Source organism: Hyperolius riggenbachi, chromosome 3 (genome assembly GCF_040937935.1).
Source record: "Hyperolius riggenbachi isolate aHypRig1 chromosome 3, aHypRig1.pri, whole genome shotgun sequence".
NCBI classification, from domain to species: domain Eukaryota; kingdom Metazoa; phylum Chordata; class Amphibia; order Anura; family Hyperoliidae; genus Hyperolius; species Hyperolius riggenbachi.
This window is the reverse complement of record NC_090648.1, coordinates 214,026,284-214,052,554: the sequence shown is the minus strand read 5'-3', so window position 1 is coordinate 214,052,554 and position 26,271 is coordinate 214,026,284. Positions and strand designations below refer to the sequence as shown.

The 26,271-nt window shown below is 44.1% G+C and overlaps 1 protein-coding gene and 1 long non-coding RNA gene across 3 annotated transcripts in view; one reads left to right on the top strand and one right to left on the bottom strand.

The window, feature by feature from the left end:
• The window catches only part of LOC137563347 (uncharacterized), a 63,572-nt gene extending 56,391 nt beyond the window's left edge, over positions 1-7,181 (bottom strand). For both annotated transcript variants that reach the window (XR_011030323.1, XR_011030322.1), the window contains exons 1-2: positions 7,147-7,181; positions 3,675-3,751 (exon numbers count right to left, since the gene is read on the bottom strand). This is a non-coding gene — a long non-coding RNA (uncharacterized lncRNA). The remainder of the gene's footprint in view (positions 1-3,674; positions 3,752-7,146) is intronic.
• A 33-nt stretch (positions 7,182-7,214) lies between these two features.
• Positions 7,215-25,294, top strand: COX5A (cytochrome c oxidase subunit 5A). The gene is made up of 5 exons (XM_068275690.1): positions 7,215-7,443; positions 15,345-15,461; positions 17,738-17,859; positions 22,700-22,822; positions 25,127-25,294. Exons 1-4 carry the CDS (start codon positions 7,356-7,358, stop codon positions 22,811-22,813), a joined length of 441 nt encoding a protein of 146 aa, XP_068131791.1. The 5' UTR covers positions 7,215-7,355; the 3' UTR covers positions 22,814-22,822; positions 25,127-25,294.
• The last annotated feature ends 977 nt before the right edge of the window (positions 25,295-26,271 follow it).

Sequence of the window (26,271 nt, the reverse complement as noted above, 5' to 3'; positions counted from 1 at the left end):
GAATGCTGAAGCAGGCATGAGTGACAAGTTCGACTAAGCTGCAGTCTGCACTACATTCCCCAAAGTGGCACTTACACTGTAACTGTTTAAACAGCTCTTGAATGATCCTCCTGATTTAACAGTGCTGTAATAACATTCTAAAAATGCAAAATGCATCTACATGGTGATTCAGGACAACTGTATAAGCCTGACAAGGACCTCCGTCGCTGCTACTACTATCTCTGCTATGTTGCATTCCACATCACATTCCAAAAGCAACAGTCTACCCAGAATGTTTAAATGCTCTTAAAAAGTGCCCCCCCCCCCCCCCCCCCATAATAGCTGCATATGTAGGAGAGCAGGAACTGTACAATCAGTGCACTGTGCAATCAAGCACTTCACATAGAGCAATAATACATGCAATGCATATAACAAATTAATAAAAAATAAGTTTCCATACTAGGCTGCCCATGCTTATCTCAGCATGCTGGTTTCAACACTTAGCCTGCCGTCACGCTGTACTTGTTGCATAACATGTGTTATATGTGTGTACTCTCCAATGGACACTGTATGTTATAACATACTGTACATGGGAATTCAAAGCCTGCATGCAGCTAGTTAGAACAACACGATCCATTACAATGCAGAGATGTGAACAGGGCTATAGAATCGTATGGAAAAGGGCCATAGAATTGCATGTAGAAATGTATTGCATGTTATGTGCCAGGTCACGGAGAAGAGGCCTAGGAGATGGCTCAAGGGGCCAATAGGAATGCAAAGGCGATTCTATGCTGCTTATAGGGTAGGAAAGTTAATTGTGGACTGTGGCCCCATTGTGACTAGACCCGGCCCAGATCCCAGCACAGCAAACTACCAGTGGATCTATCTAAATAGCTAATAATAAAATACAGACACTAACAACATACACAAGAACATACAAGACCCAGCTGATTCAGGAAGCACAAACAGTTTAGAAGTCAGAAAAAATGTCAGAAGCCAGGAGATCAAAAAAGCAGAAATAGGGACCAGGAGTTCCCAGAAGATAGAAGGGCCTGAATGCATTTAGGCTCTTGCAGAATCCCAGGGAAGGTGGAATCCTTAAAGCAAATATGAATGTATTTATTTTGTAAATCAGATACCTTGCTATGGAGAGGGAAGGCTCTGGGTCCTAAAGAGCCCTCCCTTTCCTCTCACTGTCCTCACATTCCAATGCAATCACCCCCTTTAGCTGTCTTCAACTAACTAGTCAAAAACAGCTCCTTGAGCCTCTGGGAGCCCTTGGAAGCACTCTCCGAAAAAAGGGTCGCTCTGTACTGCGCATGCATGAGCACACTCTCATGCGTACTTGCACATACACAGTAGAGAGCCATACATCTTCTAGAGCACTTGAAGATACAAGTGCTTCCGCAGCTGTGGCAGCAAATTTGAACCGGCAAGTCCAAAAAAGGGACATCCAGTGTCAGGCTTACCTTACCTGAAATGGGATCTCAGTGCCAGGATCCCACAAGCCATAGTTAAGAATTAATTCTTCCATCAATTATGGCAAGCCATCCAGGCAGGGCTGGAATTCACTCTAGGCCCATCGCCATCAACTGACCCCCCCCCCCCTCTAAATCAGGTAATGATAACAACCATGTGCATGTGCAGTTCCAATCCTGCAAAGATCTAGGCCTTGTTCCTTTTTTCTCTCACTATTTAAAGTGACTCCGTAACAAAAATTGCATCCTGTTTTTTATCATCCTACATGTTCCAAAAGCTATTCTAATGTCTTCTGGCTAACTGCAGCACTTTCTACTATGACAGTCTCTGTAATAAATCAATGTATCTTTCCCCTGTCAGACTTGTCGGCCTGTGTCTGGAAGGCTGCCAAGTTCTTCAGTGTTGTGGTTCTGCTATGAACTCACCCTTTCTGGCCCCTCTATGCACACTGCCTGTGTGTTATTTAGATAAGAGAGAAGAGAGAAGCTGCTCTAATCAGCTGGATAAATCGTCCTCTGAGCTGACTGGGCTTTCACATACTGAGGAATTACAAACAAGGGCAAAGCTGTTTGCAAGAAGAAAAGAGCAGCCTGAAACTTCAGTGCATGGGGGAAAGAAACACACAAATGATCTCTTGAGATTCAAAAGGAATGCTGTATACAGCCTGCTTATGTATGGATGTATTTTCTATGTGTGGACATACTGTACATCAACCTACTTCCTGTTTTGGTGGCCATTTTGTTTGTTTATAAACAAACATTTTAAAACTGTTTTTAACCACTTTTAATGCGGCGGGGAGCGGCGAAATTGTGTCAGAGGGTAATAGGAGATGTCCCCTAATGCACTGGTATGTTTACTTTTGTGCGATTTTAACAATACAGATTCTCTTTAAGGGTTAAGAATCCAGAGCTCTAATTAACATTTTATCTGCAATCAGACTGTAGCAACTCTCACTAATAAGTAATTAGGGTTGCAAATCTAAAAGCAGGGAAGAGATATCAAGTTTAATAGTTTATCTATGTGGTAGCTGGATAACTTTAAAAAACTGTCAATAATCTGAGACAGGTTCAAACTTTAAAGTGAATGTCAAGTGAACCTAAAAAAAACAAAAACAGATATTCACCTATGGAGAGGAAATGCTCTGGTTCCTATAAAGCCTTCCAGTTCCTCTCATTGTCCCCTTGTTCCAGTATCCGACTATACTGCTCTGTGTCGATGTGGCAGTCTTTGGAAGCGTGCTCACGGGGACGGCAGATTGGAACGAGGTGACAGTGCTGGAACAAGGAGATTTCAAAAAGCTTTTCTCTTTGACATCTTGCTAATGCAATAAAAAGAGCATAGATACTTATTGGTGGTGCCAGCCTTAAAGAGAATCTGTATCCTTGCAAACTTAACAAAATAAACATACCAGCCTGTCTGCAGCGCTCTCCTCTCCCCCTCTGCGTCATTTTCGCCGCTCCCCGCCGATGTTTTGAGCAGTAAATCACCTTTTTATTGCTTGTTTTGTAAACAAGCAATATGGCCGCCAAAACCGGAAGTTCGTCGGGCAGAGCTTGTGCCTGCTTCCAGGGAGTGTGCATGAGAGCCGTGCACGAGAGGAGCGCAAGTCTAAGCATGCGCTGTAGGTCCTCTCGTGCTGGCTCTATCTCAGCTGCCGATCAGCCTATCAGGGTCTCAGAGCCGGCTGCAATACACAGAGGCAGACCATTGATTCACTCTGCACAGCAGCATAAGTATTGCAGCCAGAGACTCTGATAGGCAAGTGTATTACAAGCCAGGGGAAATATCTCACACACAATCAGCTCTCTTCCTGGTCTGCAGCCTCACAGCCAGATAGAGCAGAGACTTCCTAATGTAACTCACGGGAGCGAGCATAGAGGGGCGTGGAGGGAAGGCCTGCCTAACAGCTAAACAACAATGAAGAGTCAGCCCCTTCCAGAGACAGCACGACAAGTACGACTGAAGAGAGATAAGATGATTGATTACACTGACTCTGCAGCTACAAAGGGCTGCAGTAAGCCAGATCACATTAGATTTGCTTTAGGAACCTGTAGGACAGAAGAAATACAGCCGAAAAATTTGTTACAGAGTCTCTTTAATCTTCATGGACCCTGGACTGGAGTACAAGGGTCTTTTGGGCTTGGGCAAACCAGTCACCATTTGTTGTGAGTGCCACTCCACTCCACTGTTTTTTAGTACAAATAAGTTATAATCACCTGAGCAGCCTTGTCCTGCGAAGCCGTCCCGAAGACCTCACATCACTCCACTTCTGGCGCTTGGCCCAGTCTCCCATCTATTCACAGAGAAAAATGCCAAGCTATTTATTGCAATAAATTAAACTGCTTTCATTTAAAAGTACATTTATTCCGCAATAAAATTAACCTTTTAACTACCTCACTCTCCCATAGGTACAAAAAAAATCCCATTTGTATATATATAGACATTTAAAGTGTAACGATTGGTGTCAGCAAAACCGATTTTCTGATTATTGGTGATCTGTAGTATCACCAATAATACAGATGCTATACCTGATTATGTGGTGATCTGCAGAATCACCAATAATGCTAGTATAGCCAGACACAGGACAACCAATGTGAGATAGTGTTTGGTGCAACAGTAATGAGTAAGAGGAGATCTCCCAAGGAGCGGGTGACTCAGACAGTACTGCAGCCAATGATCACCTGAGGAGCAGGTGATTCAGACTGTACTGCAGCCAGTGGACACCTGAGGAGCAGGAACCACTGACTGTGCTGCAAAGGATAATCACCTGAGGAGCAGGCGAATAAAGACTATACTGCAACTAGTGGACACCTGAGGAGCAGGTGTTACAGACAGTGCTGCTAAGGCTGATCACCTGAGGAGCAGGTAATTAAGACTATACTGCAGCTAGTGGACACCTGAGGAGCAGGTGTTACAGACAGTGCTGCAAAGGCTGATCACCTGAGGAGCAGGTGATTAAGACTATACTGCAGCTAGCGGACACCTGAGGAGCAGGTGTTACAGACAGTGCTGCAGCTGAGCTTCACCTGAGGAGTAGGTGAAAGCTACTAGAGATCCCTCACCAGTGGCTAGGCCCACCAGTGAGGACAGGAAGGTCAGACAAGCAGAGTAGGCAACGTACGGACAGATAAAGTACAAAGACAGTAGGCTGATTCAGTGTCACGTTCAGGCAGAGTCGGCAACTGGAATCAGATGGGCAGAGGTACAGAATCAACAAGCAGAAGAATAGTCAAAGGAAGCAGAAGGTCATAACAGATAATACAATGCAATTAGTACTTTAAGCTATCAACAGAATCTGGCTAAGTGTGGATCCCCAGCTCCAGCTGGTTCTAGCACACTTTGGGATCTGACTGGGGTCTGAGCGCTAACACGTTAGCATTCGCAACAGCAGACACGGGGCAACAGACAGACTAGTACTATATATACAGAGATGCCCCGCAGTGCCACCCCCATCACTCAGCCAATCCAAAGTACCGTTGGAGTCAGCTGACTTGGCAGATCAGCTGACTCCCCTTCTATTCGCATAAAGGTCCTGTCGCCTGGCGTGCGCGCGTAGCCCTCAATCTATGTGCAATAGAAGGACCAGGCAGAGCAGCAGCATGTAACTGCGCGGCAGAGGCCGCCGGCTGATACGCGGAGATAGCCGCCATGCCACTTGCCTCTGTGGCGGTATCTCCGCTATCTATTACATAAAGGGACCCTAGGGACCACTGTTGCAAAAATCTTGAAATGTAAAATATACATAAACTCATACAAGTAAGAAGTACATTTCTTCCAGAGTAAAATGAGCCATAAATTACCTTTCTCCCATGATGCTGTCACCTACAGTAAGTAGTAGAATTACCAACAGGTTTTGGGATAGTCCATATCTCCATAGGGGATTCTCAGCATGGCCTTTATTCTTTATAAAGACACTCCTTGAAAAAGATTTATACAAAGATGCTTTCCAGCCTCTCTGCACACTGTACACTTTTTTGGCAGTTGGATGAAGTAACTGCCATTTACTATGTGCTTTTGAAAATAAAGTAATCCCTGAGAATTCCCCATGAGGAGATATGCTAATCCAAAACCTTTCCGTTCTTTCAGATTTCTACTACTTACTGTACGTGACAGCAACATGGGAAAAAAAGTAATGTATGCCTCATTTTACTCTGGGAAAATTAACTTATCTGTATGTTTACATATATTTGAAAATGTAAGATTTTCACGACAGTGGTCCTCTAAGTGCTGAAAAAAATGAAATTTGGACTTACCTGTAGCTTCCTCCAGCCCCTGAAGTCCAACTGCATCCTCTTCTCCCCTATCCTGGTCCCGCTGGCGGCTCTGGTAATCAGCGACCTTCTGGTGAAGTCGCATGTGCGTGCCTCCCTCCACGTGCCCATTGCATCATCACGTCGGCTGTTGTACGCCTCCTGCACATGTACGGTTCGCTAAAGACTGAACTGCACATGCGCAGGAGGCTTACAACGACCGGCGTGATGAGCAACGGGTGCGCAGCAGGGGCGTGCACACGTGACTTCACCAGAGAGTTGCTGTTTACCGGAGCCACCAGCGGGTTTTTCCAAATAAAATATTGTCGCCATTGACATTGTGCTAGGGATATATATTTTAAGCGTTGTAATCATCGGGACAAATGGGCAAATAAAATGTGTGGGTTTTATGCACAATAGCACGTTTTATAAAAACTATAATGGCCAAAAACTGAGAAATAATGATTGTTTTCAATTTGTTCTTATTATTCCTGTTAAAATAATTCTTAGAAAAACATACCACCCAAAGAAATTCTAATTGGTGGCGAAAAAAACAAGATATAGATAATTTCGTTGTGCTACAATAGAGTCTGAGATAAAGTTATTGGCGAATGAATGTTTAAAGTTTAAAGGGGAACTGAAGTGAGAAGAATATGGAGGCAGCCATATTTATTTCCTGTTAAACAATGCACATAGGGCTCTATTCATAAAACTTTTCCCGCATGCATACCGCTGGAAACAGCTGACTTTCCCTACCATTTAGCAAAGTCTCAATTCAGAAAAGCTGTTTCCGCATCAAAAGCTACAATTCCCCAGCAGAGCGATACATTTCCACGTTGTGCGGTGATTTTTTAGATTTATTTAGAAAAAGTTACAAAATGTCAATTCATAAAGGTTAGAGGAAGTGGTATGCGGACGGGAAATACCGCTTCCTCTGATGTAGCGAGAAAAGTTCGGATTACATGAAAGTGAATGGGACAGACCTCCCGGAGAGAGCAGAGCACAGAGGGACTGTGCCGGCTTCAGTGTTTCCGCATGTCTTCCGACAGCTTACCGCCAGCCTTCAGCGGGAGATCTCTGCACTTGTATAGCAGCTGGCAAGAGTTTTATGAATGACCACCCAGAAGTCTAAAATACCGCTGCGGTATTTTACCTCCACAAGTTTTTTCTCCACATTTGTTTTATGAATAGAGACCATTGCCTGCCAGCCCTGTTGATCTATTTGGCTGCTGAAGTGTCTGAACCACACCAGAAACAGGCATTCAGCTAATCCTGTCAGATCTGACAAAAATGTCAGAAAAACCTGATCTGCTGCATGCTTGTTCAGGGTCTATGGCTAATTGTATGATAGGCAGCTCAGTAGGGCTGCCAAATAATGGCAGCCTCCTTATACCACTCACTACAGTTGTCCTAGAGACACAACAATCTGCACGTTGACCAGCATATGGCGCAGTCTCTTCCTCTTCCGCAGCCGGTCTCTATGGTAGTGACGTAGCAGGACCCCGCCCTCCTTTACCCTTGTGTGTCCGTATTCCCTGCACCGGTGCCTGTAGGAGAGCGAGCGTAGTGTGCGCGTGCCTTTTCCTTCCGGCGCGGATCTCTCGCCAGCTCTCTCGTGTCCTGCTTGCACAGTGCTCGGCTGCAGCCATGTTGGGAGCCTCTCTCCTCCGGCTCTGCGTGTCTTCGGGAATCCGCAGCCTGCCCCGTTGCCGCCCGCAGCTTGTCAGCTCCCAAGGTGAGAGGAACCCCCGAGCCGCCCTGTTTCCCAGCCATTGTGCCCTTGAGGAGGCAGTGAGAACAGCTTCCACTGTAGCTGTAGTGCTGCGGCCACAGAACACTCGGGGCTCTCTGCTGTGTAATGGCGGTTACCGGCTGCCACCCGTGTGCTGCCGGGAGATGGAAATCGTAGCCTGCTTGGTGCTTCTGCTTCCGGGGGGCACCATCGTTCTGCCTGACGGTGTGGTGTCTGTCACCGGTTCGGTGTCCTTGTAATGACCCGGCATAGGCTGCACACAGGCCTGCTCCCTTCACGCTGGGGAGGAGGAGCCGCTCAGCCAGCGGGAACACTGACAGGCTGATATAGATATTTCTGGTGCAAAATAAATTCGTTTCCTGAACCACCTATTGGGTTGACCAGCGTTGATAGTGGTAGTCGATAATGAATAATCAATGTTTTACCTTCCTGGATTGGCTGGTCTATCATTCTGGAAATTCTATAGTTTATGCCTGGTACACTCCTTGCGATTTTTCCACTAGAAAGTTTGAATCGATTAATACTGATGGGGCAGAACTAATTTCTGCTTGTGTTTTTGTATATTAGTGATCAGAATATTGATCATAAAATGATCTTACCCTTTGGAAATAATTGATTTGACCCGTCTATCTAACAAGAAATTGCATGGTGCGTACCAGGCATAATGGGAAATTTTATCTATTACATGTGTATAGCCCCTATTTTATGTGAAAAGGATACCTGTACTTAAGTCTGCAATTTATTTTCTACTATGCAAGAACACTGCTGCTGTTTTTTTTTTTTTTTTTGTTTCATGGTGCAGCAGATTGAACATAGTATTGTCAATGTCTTGGAATTTTCTGTTCCTAGTAGGTTTTACTGTTTTGTGTTGTCCTATTTTATTTGCAGCAGTTCGGTGTTAGGTTTATTTTTTTCGCCTTATGAGCAAAGCTACATCAACACATACTATTTTATACAGTCAGAATTATTTTTAGCTTGCCTAGTTGAGTACTTGGTGTGGATTATGTGTGCCCTTAGTACAAATAAAATGGTTAATTATAGTTAACAGTCCAATTTTTCTGAGAGAGGTTTGGACTGTTCAGCATTCAGTCTCTCAAGATGTAACATTTGGTGTGTTTTTGTAAGAAAGGTAAAGTTAAGCTGCAGTAGATTCTTCCATCTTGTTGCACCTGGAAGCAGTGAGAACGTGAGTTCCTGAAAGCAGCTGATGGGGATCTGCGCTGATCCCGGAAGCAAGGTCACTTTCAGTAGAGTGTATGTTGTGAAGGAGAGCTAGATGAACTTCCGTTCCTTGTAGAGCGTCTGTAACATACCATTGATTTTGTTGTATTTTTCTGTGTTAAATGTTGATTTTAGTGTGAAAGTAAATATATTTTATGCGTTTAAAATATGCAAAGTACCTACAATTCTTAGATGCATAAACTAATGGCTTCTAAGCAAATCTGTAAGTTGTCAGGTTGAAGTTCCCTGTAATGCTGTCATGTTAACCTATTGCTTTCATAGTCTATAGTGGGAACTAGATAAAGTTGATGTTTTTGAGAGAGCTCTCAGTGCATGTAATGCATACATTATGCTATCACTGGGGCTACTTAAGTGCTAGCCACAGCTGTTTCTCATACTGGTGCAGTCACAATGATGTTTTATTTTCTCTTAGGGCAGTACACAGCACTTCACTAGGCTGGTGGACACCGAGCGGCTTTTTCAGCGTTTCTGCAGCCGCTTGCGGCTGTGGATACGCTTGGTCAATGTATCTCAATGGGGTGGTTCACACCAGAGCGGGAGGCGTTTTGCAGAAACGCGTACTCCCGGGGTGAGGCATTTTTTGGATTGTGGATGCGTTTCTGCCTCAATGTTAAGTATAGGAAAACCGCAAACCGCTCTGAAAAACGGCAGTTCAGAGCGTTTTTTGCAGGCGTTTTTGTTACAGAAGCTTTTCAGTAACAGCTTTACTGTAACAATATCTGAAATCTACTACACCAAAAACGCTTCCCAAAACCGCAAAATGCTAGGTGAAACGCTACAGAAAAATAAGTTTCAAAATCTGCTAGCATTTTGCGTATCTGCTAGCGTGTTTTGGTGTGCACCAGGCCAGAAGGCCCATTCACACTAGGGTGATTTGCGGGCATTTACCACGGATTGCCATATCGCCGGCTATCACTAGTGCTTTTAAAAGCACTAGTGTAGCTAAAAGTCTATGGCAGCGATCTCACTGCTGCGAGCGCTGGCGATTCACGGTAAACACAAATGCAGTATTTTTCACGATTTTAGAGCTATTGCAATGTTACACGCAAATCACGATTACTCAAATTGAGATGTACAATGAAAAAAGCGCAAATTCCCAAAAATCGCTGCCGAAAAACGCTAGCTATTTTTGCTAGCGTTTTGCGATCTTTAGTGTGAATGGGCCCTTAGGGGTGTATTCACTAAACTGTGCTAAGCAGAATAACATGGTTAAATTCTTACAGAACAGTGAGTAGAGCAGAATGCAGTGCATTACGCTCTACTCATCATGCGTAAGACTTAATGCACATTTCTCTGTTTACCGCAGTTCAGAGAATATGCCTCAAAGTGTCATAATCTGCAGGAACATGAGACATGGCATAGAAAACAGTGTTTGACATTCCCATGTAATGTGGTTTGGGCGCTGCACTGGTTATTAGGGCCATATTAAATAAGCTATAGCAGAGCCCAGTGTGTAATTTTGGTCGCTAGCCGTAGCTGAAGCCTGAATTACTGCAAGAAGAGATGGGTAGCTAGGGGTAGAATTAGTGCAGGTAAAGGGCCAGCTCACACTGGCATAAAAAAAAGGTCCATTTAGTGGAACTAAACTGTCCAGGCACCTAGCAGGTGCAAATGGATCCTATGTTAATAGGATCCGTTCACATTGCTCTGTAAATGGATCCATTCAGCCCGTTCCCTTGAATGGAATGCAAGTTTGGGGAGGCTGCGATATATATCCGGATCAACGGATGCCTCACATTGATCGCTCGTGAACGGAACTGGAAGTCACAGATGAAAAAACTGATGCCCAATAAATGATCTGTTTGATGGGTCAGTTTTTATACAGATCAGTTTCTCTATGCAGTGTGAACCGGCCCTGATGCTGGGAATACACGGGTCGTTTCTGGAGCTCAATTCGCCTATCTTCCGCTAGTTTTTCTTATCTTTTTCAGTTCACTTCAATGACAAATCGAGCGGCAAGACGATTGAACGGCGATCGGACATGTCGGAAATTATCTAACCACCTAATCCGCTAAAAAACGAACCGTGTATTCTCAGCATAAATCCTACAGAATATCAGCAGCCTTGCCAATATTCTGGCGGCTTCAGCCAGAAGCCAAATTACTTGGTGTGATTTACCTGTGTACGCCTGGTGTGGAGATATATATATATATATATATATATATATATATATATATATATATATATATATATATATATATATATATATATATATATATATATATATATATATATATATATATATATATATATATATATATATATATATATATATATAATTTTTTTTTTATTTACATTACTGACAATTCCTTGATGCATAAGACATGCACTAAAAAATGTATTGTGTACAGGTGGAAATGTAAAACTATGCACACAATGAGATTATCAATGCCAAGTTGATGTTTGGAAATATGTTTGTATGCAGCTGTACCACATTATGAACTTCACGGGGAATACGTACATACGTGCATACATCCGTGCCTGTCACAATGCATTGTTTTACTTGTCCAGGCAGATTAAAAAAATGACATTTTACTTACCTGGGGCTTCCTCCAGCTCCTTGCAGCTGACATGTCCCTCGCAGCAGTAGGGCTGCACAATTTTAGGGAAAAATTGAAATTGCGATTATTCTCTCAAATTGCGATTCAGATTTTTTTCCATGATTTTTTTTCTTTAAATCAAGCTTTAGCACTAAATTCACAATGCCCCAGTATAGTTTAGCCAGGTAGGTGCCCCAGTATAGGTTAGCTAGGCAGATACCTCCAGTATATTTGCCCCAGTATAGGTTAGCTAGGTAGGTGCCTCCATTATAGTTGCCACTAGTAAAGGTTAGCCAGTATAATTGCCCCCAGTATAGGTTAGCTAGGTAGGTGTCTCCAGTATAGTTGCCACTGGTAAATGTTAGCTGGGTAGGTGCTGCCAGTATACAGGATCTTCTCAAAAAATTAGCATATTGTGATAAAGTTCATTATTTTCTGTAATGTACTGATAAACATTAGAACTTTCATATATTTTAGATTCAAATACACACAACCGAAGTAGTTCAAGCCTTTTATTGTTTTAATATTGATGATTTTGGCATACAGCTCATGAAAACCCAAAATTCCTATCTCAAAAAATTAGCATATTTCATCCGACCAATAAAAGAAGTGTTTTTAAAACAAAAAAAGTCAACCTTCAAATAATTATGTTCAGTTATGCACTCAATACTTAGTCGGGAATCCTTTTGCAGAAATGACTGCTTCAATGCGGCGTGGCATGGAGGCAATCAGCCTATGGCACTGCTCAGGTGTCATGGAGGCCCAGGATGCTTCGACAGAGGCCTTAAGCTCATCCAGAGTGTTGGGTCTTGCGTCTCTCAACTTTCTCTTCGCAATATCCCACAGATTCTCTATGGGGTTCAGGTCAGGAGAGTTGGCAGGCCAATTGAGCACAGTAATACCATGGTCAGTAAACCATTTACCAGTGGTTTTGGCATTGTGAGCAGGTGCCAGGTCGTGCTGAAAAATGAAATCTTCATCTCCATAAAGCTTTTCAGCAGATGGAAGCATGAAGTGCTTCAAAATCTCCTGGTAGCTGGCTGCATTGACCCTGCCCTTGATAAAACACAGTGGACCAACACCAGCAGCTGACATGGCACCCCAGACCATCACTGACTGTGGGTACTGGACACTGGACTTCAGGCATTTTGGCATTTCCCTCTCCCTAGTCTTCCTCCAGACTCTGGCACCTTGATTTACGAATGACATGTAAAAGTTGCTTTCATCCGAAAAAAGTACTTTGGACCACTGAGCAACTGTCCAGTGCTGCTTCTCTGTAGCCCAGGTCAGGCGCTTCTGCCACTGTTTCTGGTTCAAAAGTGGGTTCATGCTTCCATCTGCCAGAAAAGCTTTATGTAGCTGAAGATTTCATTTTTCAGCACGACCTGGCACCTGCTCACAGTGCCAAAACCACTGGTAAATGATTTACTGACCATGGTATTACTGTGCTCAATTGGCCTGCCAACTCTCCTGACCTGAACCCCATAGAGAATCTGTGGGATATTGTGAAGAGAAAGTTGAGAGACGCAAGACCCAACACTCTAGATGAGCTTAACCACTTAACGACCGCCTAATGCCGATAGGCGTTGGCGGGTCGTTAGTGGTATAGCATGGATGCCAGTTCACGGAGACTGTCTCCGTGAACAGTGTGCGAGCCACCGATCGCGGCTCGCACGCATAATGTAAACATCCGGGGAAGAAATCCCCGCTGTTTACATCACACGGCGCTGCTGCGCAGCAGCGCCGCGGCGTAGATCGGCGATCCCCGGCCTCTGATTGGCCGGGGTTCGCCGGCATCTGATAGGCAGAAGCCTATCCTATCAGGCGCAGGACGGAACTCCGTCCTGCGCCACTCACAGGGTAAGGGAGAGGGAGGGAAAGCCGGGGAGGGCGGAAAGCGCTCCGGAGGGGGGCTTTGAAGAGCCCCCCCCGGAAAGTGCGGGTAGCCGGCGGCGATCAGACCCCCCCAGCAGGACATCCCCCTAGTGAGGAAAAAAGGGGGGAAGTCTGGTCGCCCTGGCTATTTCCTGATCGGTGCTGCGGGCTGGAGAGTCCACGCAGCACCGATCAGAAGAAACTACCCTGGTCCTTAAAGGATACCACAACTGACATGTGGCATAATGAGATAGAAATGGGTATGTACAGTGACTAGCACACAAATAACTATGCTGTGTTCCTTTTTTTCTTTCTCTGCCTGAAAGAGGTAAATATCAGGTATGTAAGTGGCTGACTCAGTCCTGACTCAGACAGGAAGTGACTACAGTGTGACCTTCACTGATAAGAAATTCCAACTATAAAACACTTTCCTAGAAGAAAATGGCTTCTGAGAGCAAGAAAGAGATAAAAAAAGGGGGAAATTCTTATCAGTGAGGGTCACACTGTAGTCACTTCCTGTCTGAGTCAGCCACTTACATACCTGATATTTACCTCTTTCAGGCAGAGAAAGGAAAAAAAGGAACACAGCATAGTTATTTGTGTGCTAGGCACTGTACATACCCATGTCTATCTCATTATGCCACATGTCAGTTGTGGTATCCTTTAAGTGGTTAAGGCCTCTGTCGAAGCATCCTGGGCCTCCATAAGGGCTCGTTTCCACTAGTGCGTTGCGAATCGCCAGGATTCCACCGCTGACGAAATCGCATGCGGATGCGATTCCGCATGCGTTTTTTGCCGCGATTTCGCATGCGATTTCGCATAGGCAGGGTATATGCAAATTTAACCATGTCACTGCCTGGTTCAATTTAGATTACGTTTGGTGCGAAATCGCGGCAAAAAACGCATGTGCGATTTCCCCTATTAAATACATTGCCTGCGAATCGCCTGCATTCCACACGCAGGCGAATTCTGCAGGCTCTACCGTGCAGAAAAATCCTGCACAGAAAAACGCACCAAAAAACTGACAAGTGGAAACAGGGCCATCCACTTGTATTGGTTATGCGAATCCGCATGCAGACAACGCATGCGGATTCGCTCTAGTGGAAACGGGCCCTAACACCTGAGCAGTGCCACAGGCTGATTGCCTCCATGCCACACCGCATTGAAGCAGTCATTTCTGCAAAAGGATTCCCGACCAAGTATTGAGTGCATAACTGAACATAATTATTTGAAGGTTGACTTTTTTTGTTTTAAAAAACACTTTTCTTTCTTTTATTGGTCGGATGAAATGTGCTAATTTTTTGAGATAGGAATTTTGGGTTTTCATGAGCTGTATGCCAAAATCATCAATATTAAAACAATAAAAGGCTTGAACTACTTCAGTTGTGTGTATTTGAATCTAAAATATATGAAAGTTCTAATGTTTATCAGTACATTACAGAAAATAATGAACTTTATCACAATATGCTAATTTTTTTAGAAGATCCTGTATTTGCTCCATAGGTTAGCTAGGTAGGTTGCTTCCTCCAGTATAGGTAGCCAGGCAGCATAGGAGTAGCAGCGGGGGAGAGCGGGCATAGTAACAACTTACCTTCCGGGTTGATACCGGCAGCTTCTATCTTCTTCCTCTCCCAGCTGTCCATCACGTTAATATCAGCGCCCCCTGTGATGAATTTGGTAACGTCATTGCAGGGGGCGCTGTTACCAACTTGACTGACGATGCCTGGGAGAGGAAGTAGGAAGAGGCTGCGGGGGATTCCGGAAGGCAAGTTGCGCTATAATTATACACGTCGGGTTGCGACAGAATGCGGATGCGGATCTTCAGCCTCTAATACTTGAAGCCATAGACCCTGAACAAGCATGCAGATCAGATGTTGCTGACAAAAATCTGACATTAGCTGCATACTTGTTTCAGGTGTGTGATTCAGACAGTACTAAAACCAGTAAGATTGACTCTGACCACTGAAACTATTAAACATACATGCAGTTTACAATTTTAGGTAACTTTAATCAGTCTAATAGGAATAACTGTAATGTTTCAAACAAGATTTGAAGTGGCTGATAGCAGCTTTTGCAGATCTATTGTAATTTGTACTGTTGTCTGGATTTTTTTTACGACTTGTAAAAGCATATTGACTTAGCGTTTTAACTTTAAAATTAAACACAACTGTTTTGTTTCAGTAATTTTGTAATCACAATTTATTTTTATTTGTGTTCCTCATACAGTCACAATAGCTGCTCGTTGCTATTCTCATGCCAAACATGAATCAGACGAAGAGTTTGACGCCCGCTGGGTCACTTACTTCAACAAGCCGGATATTGATGATTGGGAATTAAGGAAAGGTAAGGTCAGTGAGGAAATGGTCTCTAAAATGGCTGCACACATATCGGGGACACAACAAGAAAAAAATGTTGCAAAAAACAGCTGGGGTCCACTTTAAAGAAAATTTAATTTAAACTCCTTACATATAGGTCCCTAACATTCTTTAGAATGTATTGTGTAGATTCTGAAAGTATGATCGTAGATCCAAACAGTTCATGGTGCAGTTTGTTTGGAAACATTACGGCTAGGTTTACAGTGGGAGTTGCGTTCCCTGTGACGGCAGGACTATGCTTCACTATACCGTTATGTGGTAAATGCACTGCATGCAGTGGCGGGCACCTAGAGCCAACACACTCCTATGGATACTTGACATAAGGTAAAGCAACACAAGCCTTGACATTTGGGGCTTCAGGTGCTTTTTTTTTATTTTTTATTTTTTTATAGGACTAAGATTGCAAAATATTTAGAAAAAAAATCTACATTTTATATGTATTTTACAGTAAAATGCACTATAAAGTATCTTATTCCCATGTTGCTGTCATTTACAGTAGGTAGTCAAAAGCTGTCAAATGTTGGACTAGTCCATCTTATGTCAGATTCTCATCATTACATTCCCTGGAAAGGATCTATACAAAGATGTCAGTCAGCTTCCCAACTTGTTTGCTCACTATTGTGGCATTTGGACTGAACATCTGCATTTCATTAAGCGCCTTTGTAAATTAAGAATTAGCTGAGAATTCCCAATGAGGATATGGACTAATCCAAAACCTGACAGATCTGTCAGATTTTTACTGCCTACTATAACACAGAGGGGAGGGGGAAAGTAATTTATTGTGCATTTTACTCTGACAGTAATGCATGTTTATTTTAAATGTTTTATTTGTCCTTTAACCTCCTGAGCGTTACGTCGCTCAGGAGGTTTTACAGTTTTATATTCCTCTTGAATAATTTCTGATCTAATGGCTGTAATAAGTTTAGCTAGCACTAGGCTAGCTAGTCTATGTGGCCGGCACTCCCTGATCGCCGCTGGTCCCCCGATCCAGCCAGTTTATACATTACCCAGACTGGATCCAGCGATCGGCACAGCTCCGCTCTTTGCTATGGGGAGGATCATACATGACGTCACTGACATAATGCGCAGACCCGATCCTCCCCATAGAGAGGCCGGAGCTGTGCGGAAAGGCTGCGCCGATCACTGGAGCCAGGGCTGGTAACGTATAAATTGGCTGGATCGGGGGATCGGCGGCGTTTCTAAGGATGCCGGCCACATAGACTAGCTAGCCTAGTGCTAGCTAAATTTATTACAGACATTAGATCAGAAATTTTTTTTCTTGGGGGACTTGTAAAGCCAGAGAGCGGTATGCCCGACAGTGTCGGGCATACCGCTAAGGAGGTTAAGAAAAAGACATGAAGATGGATATTTCCTCATTGTCTGTGGAAGAGTAGTAAGTTAATGTACCTAATAGTTGGGGATTACACTTGGAGAGAGTGACTTTAATGACCAGCCCCATCTAAAATGTTTAGTTTTTGGATAGAAGGTAAAATGCTGAGCCTGCTCTGTTTACAGTGGTCAGTCTCCCTGTTGGGGAGAAAGTTCCTCTCTATGGGCTGGTGCACACCGAGCGGCTTTTGCAGCGTTTCTGCAGCCGCTTGCGGCTGCGGATACGCTTGGTCAATGTATCTCAATGGGGTGGTTCACACCAGAGCGGGAGGCATTTTGCAGAAACTCATACTCCCGGGGTGAGGCATTTTTTGGATTGTGGATGTGTTTCTGCCTCAATGTTAAGTATAGGAAAAACGCAAACCGCTCTGAAAAACGCCTGTTCAGAGCTGTTTTGCCGGCGTTTTTGTTACAGAAGCTGTTCAGTAACAGCTTTACTGTAACAATATATGAAATCTACTACACCAAAACCGCAAAACGCTAGCTGAAACGCTACAGAAAAATAAGAAAAAGCGTTTCAAAATCTGCTAGCATTTTGCGGATCTGCTAGCGGGTTTTGGTGTGCACCGGGCCTATCTGTCCAGATAGGAAGTGGAAAAATCCCAACAGAAACTGCGTTAAAGTAGACTTATCTTGCAGAAGTGAAACTGGGTATTTTATTTCACAATGTGACCTTTCCAAATCCATCCCATAGTGTGATAGTGAGTGGATTTCTTTTTAATAGGGAACAACATTACTAAACTTGTTCTAAACCTTCTCCAAATTGTACAAAAAATGAAGAGAAGGTTGAATTTACCCTTAGACTAGTGGTAATGCATTTTCTTGGCATTGTAAGTTTGTTTTTCTTCATTTCAGGTATTAACACACTCATTGGTTACGATTTAGTCCCTGAACCAAAAATTGTTGATGCTGCTTTGCGCGCTTGCAGACGGTTAAATGACTTTGCAAGTACTATTCGTATTTTGGAAGCAGTAAAGGTGAGCGAAGTAATCACCTCAAAATGTACATTTGGCAGTTTCACTGTTATAACCATGCATGTCTTTTAATGATAAAATGTGTGTTGTGCTTTTTGGACACCATGTTGTATTTATTTCAGTCCTATAAACAGACAGCTCGTTGTAGACCTATGTGTTACATGTGTTGAAGACATCTATAGGCTGCCAGTGTCTTGCCATGTTAGTCATTGGATACTTTTATCATAAACAGATGTGCAAATAAGATGTTTTAGTATTATAGGCTTCATGTTTGTTCTGACTTTGACTTGGTGTGCAGAAGTATGGCTAAAATGTCTTTAAAATTGGGCTCTGATTAAAAATTAAATGTACTTGTATTATTTGTAGCGCAGTTTTAAGATACTAGCATATAATTACCATTCTTAAGTTCAAACTTTCCTGGTCTACTTCATACTCTGGCCTTTATACTTGGTGAAGTTCCAATGACAATCAGCACATTGAAGGGCAACTTAACCCTCCTGGCGGTTTGCAAAAAAATCGCCAGGGGGCAGCAAATCTTTTTTTTTTTTTATTTTATTTTTTCATGTAGCGAGACAAAGTCTCGCTACATGATAGCCGCTGCTCAGCGGCATCCCCCCAAAGAACGGGATCTCCCGGAGGGCTTCCCCCGTCGCCATGGCGACGGGGCGGGATGACGTTACCGACGTCATCGACGTCGTGACGTCAAAGGGGATTCCGATCCACCCCATAGAGCTGCCTGGCACTGATTGGCCAGGCAGCGCACGGGGTCTGGGGGGGGGGGGGGGGCGGCTGCGGCGCGACGGATATAGGCGGGTAGCGGCGGCGATCGGGCACTGCACGCAGCTAGCAAAGTGCTAGCTGCGTGCAGCAAAAAAAAAATTATGCAAATCGGCCCAGCGGGGCCTGAGCGGTGCCTTCCGGCGGCTTACCCCGAGCTCAGCTCGGGCTTACCGCCAGGAAGGTTAAAGAGAATCTGTATTGTTAAAATCGCATAAAAGTAAACATACCAGTGCGTTAGGGGACATCTCCTATTACCCTCTGACACAATTTCGCCGCTCCTCGCCGCATTAAAAGTGGTTAAAAACCGTTTTAAAAAGTTTGTTTATAAACAAACAAAATGGCCACCAAAACAGGAAGTAGGTTGATGTACAGTATGTCCACACATAGAAAATACATCCATACACAAGCAGGCTGTATACAGCTTTCCTTTTGAATCTCAAGAGATCATTTGTGTGTTTCTTTCCCCCTGCAGTTCTCATGCACTGAAGTTTCAGGCTGCTTGTTTCTTCCTGCAAACAGCTTTGCCTGTGTCTGTAATTCCTCAGTATGTGAAAGCCCAGCCAGCTCAGAGGACGATTTATCCAGCTTGTAAAAGATAAGAGAGAAGAGAGAAGCTGCTCTAATCCTAAATAACACACAGGCAGTGTGCATAGAGGGGCCTGGAAGGGGGAGTTCATAGCAGAACCACAACACTGAAGAACTTGGCAGCCTTCCAGACACAGGCCGACAAGTCTGACAGGGGAAAGATACATTGATTTATTACAGAGACTGTGATAGTACAAAGTGCTGCAGTAAGCCAGAACACATTAGAATAGCTTTTTGAACTTGTAGGGTGATAACAAACAGGATGCAATTTTTGTTACGGAGTCTCTTTAAGTGGGAAGAATATGGAGGCTGCTATATATATATTTTAATTTTAAACAATACCAGTTACCCAGCAGCCCTGCTGAGCTATTTGGCTGCAGTAGTGTCTGAATCACACACCCAAAACTAGCATGCAGCTAAGCTTGTCAATTCTGACAATATTGTCAAACGCCTGATCTGCACTCGCTTGTTCAGGGTCTATGGCTAAAAGTATTTGAGGCAGGGCTGTGGAGTCAGAGCAATTTTGGGTACCTGGAGTCAGAGGTTTCATAAACTAAGGCGTCTGTCAGGAGTTATGATTTTTGTACAAAATTTTGTAACAAAGGTTTGTCTGCACTGTTCTGAAGAAGGGGACCCCTGATGGCCCCGAAACAATTGTTAACTTAAGTGTTGACATGTAACTGGAAAATAAAAAATCTTTTGCTCACTGAGAAGCTGGAGTGCTAACCAAAATCTTTTCTACTAATGGACTGTTTATTGGATGTGGCTTGACATCCGTGGTTATGCACCCAAATACTACGGAATGGTGTGCCTCTCCCCACTATTTACTGTTTCATAAACTAAGGCGTCTGTCAGGAGTTATGATTTTTGTACAAAATCCATAGTCCTAGTAAGTATTAGACTGCGTTGGAGCCATTTTGGGTACCTGGAGTCGGAGTCGGTGGTTTCATAAACAGATGAGTTGGAGTCTGATGATTTTTGTACCGACTCCACAGTCCTGAGCAGCAGGACAGCCAGGCAACCGATATTGCTTAAAGGAAATAAATATGGCAGCCTCCATATCCCTCTCACTACAGTTATTCTTTAAAGGATAAGGAGTGGAGAGAGTCCTTTTACAAGATGGTAATGGAATGCAAATGTTAAGCCAGTAAAAATAGACAAGACAAATAATGGTAATAGTGGTAAAAATAGACAAGATAAAATTTATATCGCGCTTTTCTCCTGGCGGACTCAAAGCACCAGAGCTGCAGCCACTAGGGTGCGCTCTATAGGCAGTAGCAGTGTTAGGGAGACTTGTCAAAGGCCTCCTACTGAATAGGTGCTGGCTTACTGAACAGGCAGAGCTGAGATTCGAACCCAGGTCTCCTGTGTCAGAGGCAGAGCCCTTAACCATTACACCATCCAGCCACCACCATACTGGAATGAAATTTCAAATGAATTAAATGCTATCCAAGTCATATTTTGATAATTGACTCACTATCTCTGGTTCCCATTTTTTTTTTTTTTTTTTTTTTTTTTTACTCTTCAGTTTTCTTCATTTTGTAGACTGGAAGTGTGGAAAATGTTTACATGGTGAAAGCCCAAGCTCTGCCAGGGAGTAGTAGGTTGGGTTTAGGTAAATTATGAAAAAAATGAAAGCATTAAAATTGCAACCTAAAGGTATCCTATGCTGACGAGCATCTCAACCCATCCATGCCATATAACACACACCTCTAGCCATGCAAAGAAATCAGCTCACTGGAAACTTTTTTTTTTTTTTTATAGTGTATGGGCAGCTTTAGTATTGCCAGACTGACTGAATAAAGCCGTTCCTAGTGCTGAAACAGTTACCAAGTTCACTTTATTTTACTCAGTTAAAGAGGAACTGTAGCGAAAATCTTAAAATTTAAGACACATACAAATAAGTACATTTCTCCCAGTGTAAAATGAGCCGTAAATTACTCCTCTCCTGTGTTGCTGTCTCTCACAGTAGGTAGTAGAAATCTGACATTACCGACAGGTTTAGTGTAGTTAGTGTAGCTGGGGGGGAGGGGGGGGTAGCAGGAGTTAGTGTAGTTGGGCAGTGTAGCTTAGAGATTTTTGTAGATTTTTGCCTTCTAAACCTGGGTGCCTCTATGGTCCCCGGAGCGCCTTATGGTCTGAAAGATACGGTACTTCTTATTTGTATGTGTTTTAAATTGTAAGATCTTTGTGACAATTACTCTTTAAGTATAACTGAAGGCAAATTTGGAGTAAAGGTTATTTACCTCAGTAGAGGCCGGGGTTAGATGTGACCTGGAACAAAAGCCTGGTACACATTCCGGGGGCTCGCTACATGATAGCCGCTGACAAGCGGCATCCCCCTTTCAGAACGGGATTTCCTGCTGGGCTTCACCGACGTCATGGACGTCAGAGGGAATCCCGATCCACCCCTCAGCGCTGCCTGGCACTGATTGGCCAGGCTGCGCAAGGGGTCTGGAAGAGGGGGGGGGGGATAGGGCGGCGGGTAGCGGCGAATCGGCGGCGATCGGAAACTGCACGCAGCTAACAAAGTGCTAGCTGCGTGCAGGAAAAAAAAATTTGAAAATCGGCCCAGCGGGGCCTGAGAAATCCTCCTACGCAGGTTACCCCGAGCTGAGCTCGGGATAACCGGCAAGGAGGTTAAAGCTAATGGGAACCGGGACTTTTTTAAAAAAAAAATAGTCAGGTACTCACCTAAGGAGAGGGAGGCTCTGGGTCCCATAGAGCACTCCCTCTCCTGGTGCCCGCTGCTGTCCTGGCTCCACCGTAGCGGTATTCGACCGTTTCGGTCAAATACCGCTGTCTCCCGTCTGAAGGGAGGTTTCGGAGATGCTTCGGGAGCCCGAGTGCTCCCGAAGACGGGCCGCTCTACACTGCGCATGCGCGCACGCCCTCTGATGCGTTCGCGTGTGCGCTGCCTGTCTTCGGGAGGACATTGCTCCCGAACACTTCCGGAGTTCCCTTGGCGTGGGACGAGAACAGAGGAGCCAGCGCAGCAGCGGGAGAGGGACGGCTCATTAGGACCGAGCCTTCCCTCTCCTTAGGTATCTGCCTTTTTTTTTTTTTTTTTTTTAAAGCTTTAAATGGTTAAAGGATACCCAAAGTGACATAATGAGATAGACATGTGTATGTACAGTGCCTAGCACACAATTATGCTGTGTATATCTCATCATGTCACATGTCCGTTCGGGTATCCTTTTAAGGTGCATACACATCCAAAGAATCAGTATGACAATTATGGAAGTAACAGTTTTTCTGGAAGAGATTGAAAGCCTACATACATCTTTCAATTCAAGTTTTCTTTAATATCTAATATTTCTGAGTTCTGCAGCTGAAACAAAAGCATTAAGTAACCCAATCCCCACTAATTTTCATTGATGCATTGTTTGTCGCAGAGATTTTGTTGGGGTCACTTCTGTATTGGAATTGTGGAAGATTTTTTTTTTTTCTTTGTAATTTATGGATTTTTGATTTTCAGGACAAGGCAGGACCACATAAGGAAATTTACCCCTATGTCATACAGGAGCTCAGACCGACTTTAGATGAGCTTGGCATCCCTACCCCAGAAGAGTTGGGCCTTGATAAATCATGAGTGCTGCAAGTGAGTAAATGCTTCCATGGTTTCCAACATTTTTATAATTTCTGTTTTCACCTTTCTTGTGTTTTTTTTTTTTTTTTTTTGTTTGTTTTTTTTAAAATATTATTTCACAACTTGTAAATGACTTTTAAGCATTATGGGCCGCACTGCTGATGCAGAGCCAGAGATCGTTTTCTCTCTCTCCCTCTGTCCCTGCAGAGCTAAGCAGGCCATACTCATTGATTTCTCCTGTCAGTATACAGGTGATTCGATCACTCTGATCGAATCTGTGAGAAATTGGGTTAGGGTTGGGCCTAATCAGTTGACCAAGTGATTTCAGAGCGGGCAGAAATTTTTTGTTGATCGGCTACGGATAGGGAGCGCATCGCCAGCGGTGTTCGATTCGGCGACCGACAAAGGCACTCTCACCTGTCCACCACACGACCCGGCCACAGCTTCTCCCTGCTAGCTGCTCAATATTCTTCACTTCCATGTCCCTAGGCACACCTGTGTGCTGTAATGCAGGGGATAGACATTAGGTGCTAGTCACAGTGCCCCTAGTGTCTGTCCTCTGCATTACATCCCACATGTGCCCAGGGAAACTGCTTCCAGCAGCGGTCACCCTAGTGTGGGGACAGCTACCAGTGTCTAGCTCCCAGCACTGATGGCGCCTCTCTGCGGCAGTGATGTGATTGCAGCAGCCTACTCTGAGAACCTATCCCGCAAAGGATAGACCGAGCCACGCTCCAAAAGTTGCCTGTCCTGGCCCTGCTCATTGGAGAGGGGTAGAATGCTACCCCAACATAGAAAGGTGTGTGTGTGTGTGTGTGTGTGTGTGTGTGTTGCACTCCGCTGATGACTGCAGGGAGGGAGGAGACTGAATTTTCCCCTGCATTGGGGCTGCTAATACTGGGGCACACCTGGCTACCTATACTGTGGTAGCAGGCTACTTAATACTGGGGTCCATCTGACTACTTATACTGGGGAGAAGCTCATCGGCTTCCTGAACTGGGTTGGGAACTAAGACTAGGGGCTATTTTGACTTCCAGGGGGAGGTGGGGACATATCAGCTGGAGTTTGTCCACCTCTGGTATAGACACTTGGTATCAGAGCTCATTTATTAGCTGCTGTAAAACACATTTTAAATACCTGGCAGAATACACTTCACCAGTCTGTTTTCTCTATTGAGGCTTCCATCGCTTGTCTGAAGCACCCCATTGCAGAGTGCGGCCCCCTCCACATTGGGGCTGCGTAGCTCCACTTCTTTATCCATGGTTGTGCTGTATTCACTTGAGCTTGCCCGCTTGCTTATGGTCACTAGCACGGAGCCCGCGACTCTGACTCACTGCGCATGCAGGCTCAGTTGGCTATTGCGCAGCCATGAATAAGAAAGAAAAGCTACCCTGCCCTGATCTGATTAGCGACAATGCTTTGTCGCTAATCTTCTGGGGTGCCGCGCTCAGCGACGGGGGAGATTATAATACGGAGGGAAGCCTCAGGGTCCTGAGGCTTCCCTCTCTTTAGGTAAGCATCTGATTTTGTGTACCCGAGCTTTGGCTCTGGTACACTTTAAGGGATACCCGAACTGAAATGTGACATGAGATAGACATGTGTATGTACAGTGCCTAGCACACAAATAACTATGCTGTGTTCCTTTTTTTCCTTTCTCTGCCTGAAAGCGTTAAATATAAGGTATGCAAGTGGCTGACTCAGTCCTGACTCGGACAGGAAGTGACTACAGTGTGACCCTCACTGATAAGAAATCCCCCCCCTTTTACCTCTTTCTTGCTCTCAGAAGCCATTTTCTGCTAGGAAAGTGTTTTATAGTTGGAATTTCTTATCAGTGAGGATCACACTGTAGTCACTTCCTGTCTGAGTCAGGACTGAGTCAGCCACTTGCATACCTTATATTTAACTCTTTCAGGCAAAGAAAGAGAAAAGGCAACACAGCATAGTTATTTGTGTGCTAGACACTGTACATCCCCGTGGCTATCTCATTATGTCACATTTTCGTTCGGGTATCCTTTAACAGCATCGTACCCTGTGGAGAAGAGGGCCAGCTAGGACTGCAGTGAATATTAAGGCACATTCCAGCAGCTCTCTCATCCTGTGTTAAGGCTGAGTGGGTCTGAATAACAATGAAGTGAAATGCAGCCCGTATGTAGTGGACATTGAGCTGTTTGCTCTGCACTGGATCCATGTAATGAGGAAATGCTGGGCACACATATTGCAGGAAATCGGTAAATTTACTGCACCCAGTTTACCAATGTCTTTATTTTTTGTGATATTTGGTTTTGATTTTTCTCATTTCCATTTTTTCCCCTTCAGGTTATCCATCCAAATATTTTATCAAGATCTACTTGATTGTAAAGAGCCATCCAGAAATACAAAGAGGCAAACCTATTACCTTTATTTCAAAGAAAAGAAACTGTTCTTTTATTGAGTCCCAATGTGTGTAATAATATTATGTTGGACTAATAAAGGGATATTCTTAAACCTTATGGTGTATTTCATATATATGTGGGGAAAAGACTGCAACTGTAGTGAACATTGTATTTTTTTAGTAAACCCTGCTGCACTACTTGGAAACACACAGGAAACTCAGGATTTGTTTGTGAGCTGAACACACTCCCTCAGCACTCCATACCGTATACTGTATTGGCACATCCCCACTTATATTCTTCATATATTACAATGGAAAATCCACTGGAGAGCCAGCCGTACGGTCACCTGAGGTTCTGCATAGGAAAGGTTCCCCATCTCATACCAACTCATTCCAGGCAATCAAATTCCCCTACCAGGAAAAAGTCGCATTTTTTGTCATGTTGCTATTGTTGGAATATTTATGACTTGTGTATATAATTGTGTAATCAGAAAGCCTGATTAGACCTACTAAATGCAACGTTGTTAAGAGGGGTAAACTAATATAACCTCTCTCTATGGAAGATATCCCTCCACAGCAACTTCAAAATAAAAGTAACCCTGGTCATTCTTGCAAGTCTAGAAAATGAGCTGTTAACTCAACTTGGCGGCGCATCGCTCATTCTATTTATTGAAACCAATTAAAATTGGTGCCGCCAAGAGCATGCCTGTTTGACGCCAAAATCGGTGCATGTATTGATCGGACAGGCTGGTAAATCCAAGTGCTTGATCAGGTGCGTGGCTGTAATGCAGCGTCACGGGGCCGATTCCTATGAGATTTCATGCTGAAATAGAAGTTAGCCTGCATTGTATTGGCAGCTGACAAATCTCTCTCTGATCAGAATTGAGGCTGACCTATTTATTTCCTTTTAAGCAGCCAGGCTCGAGGTGGAAAAAAGATGCTGTTAGCGGTAATCCCTAACCTGGCTCAGGGTTACTGCTGGGAGGTATATGTAGAGTGTGCGCACAGCGAGTGTAACTCTCCTCCCCTCGGATACAGGCGCTGGCAGTCGTCTTCCGGTCCTCGGAGGCTCTGGAGATCGCTGTTTGTC

Excerpts from the sequence above, each read along its gene's own strand:
- COX5A (XM_068275690.1), top strand. The coding sequence starts at position 7,356 with ATGTTGGGAGCCTCTCTCCTCCGGCTCTGCGTGTCTTCGGGAATCCGC. Across the intron at positions 7,444-15,344 it reads GCAGCTTGTCAGCTCCCAAG|TCACAATAGCTGCTCGTTGC; the intron begins GTGAGAGGAACC and ends TTCCTCATACAG. Across the intron at positions 15,462-17,737 it reads TGATTGGGAATTAAGGAAAG|GTATTAACACACTCATTGGT; the intron begins GTAAGGTCAGTG and ends TCTTCATTTCAG.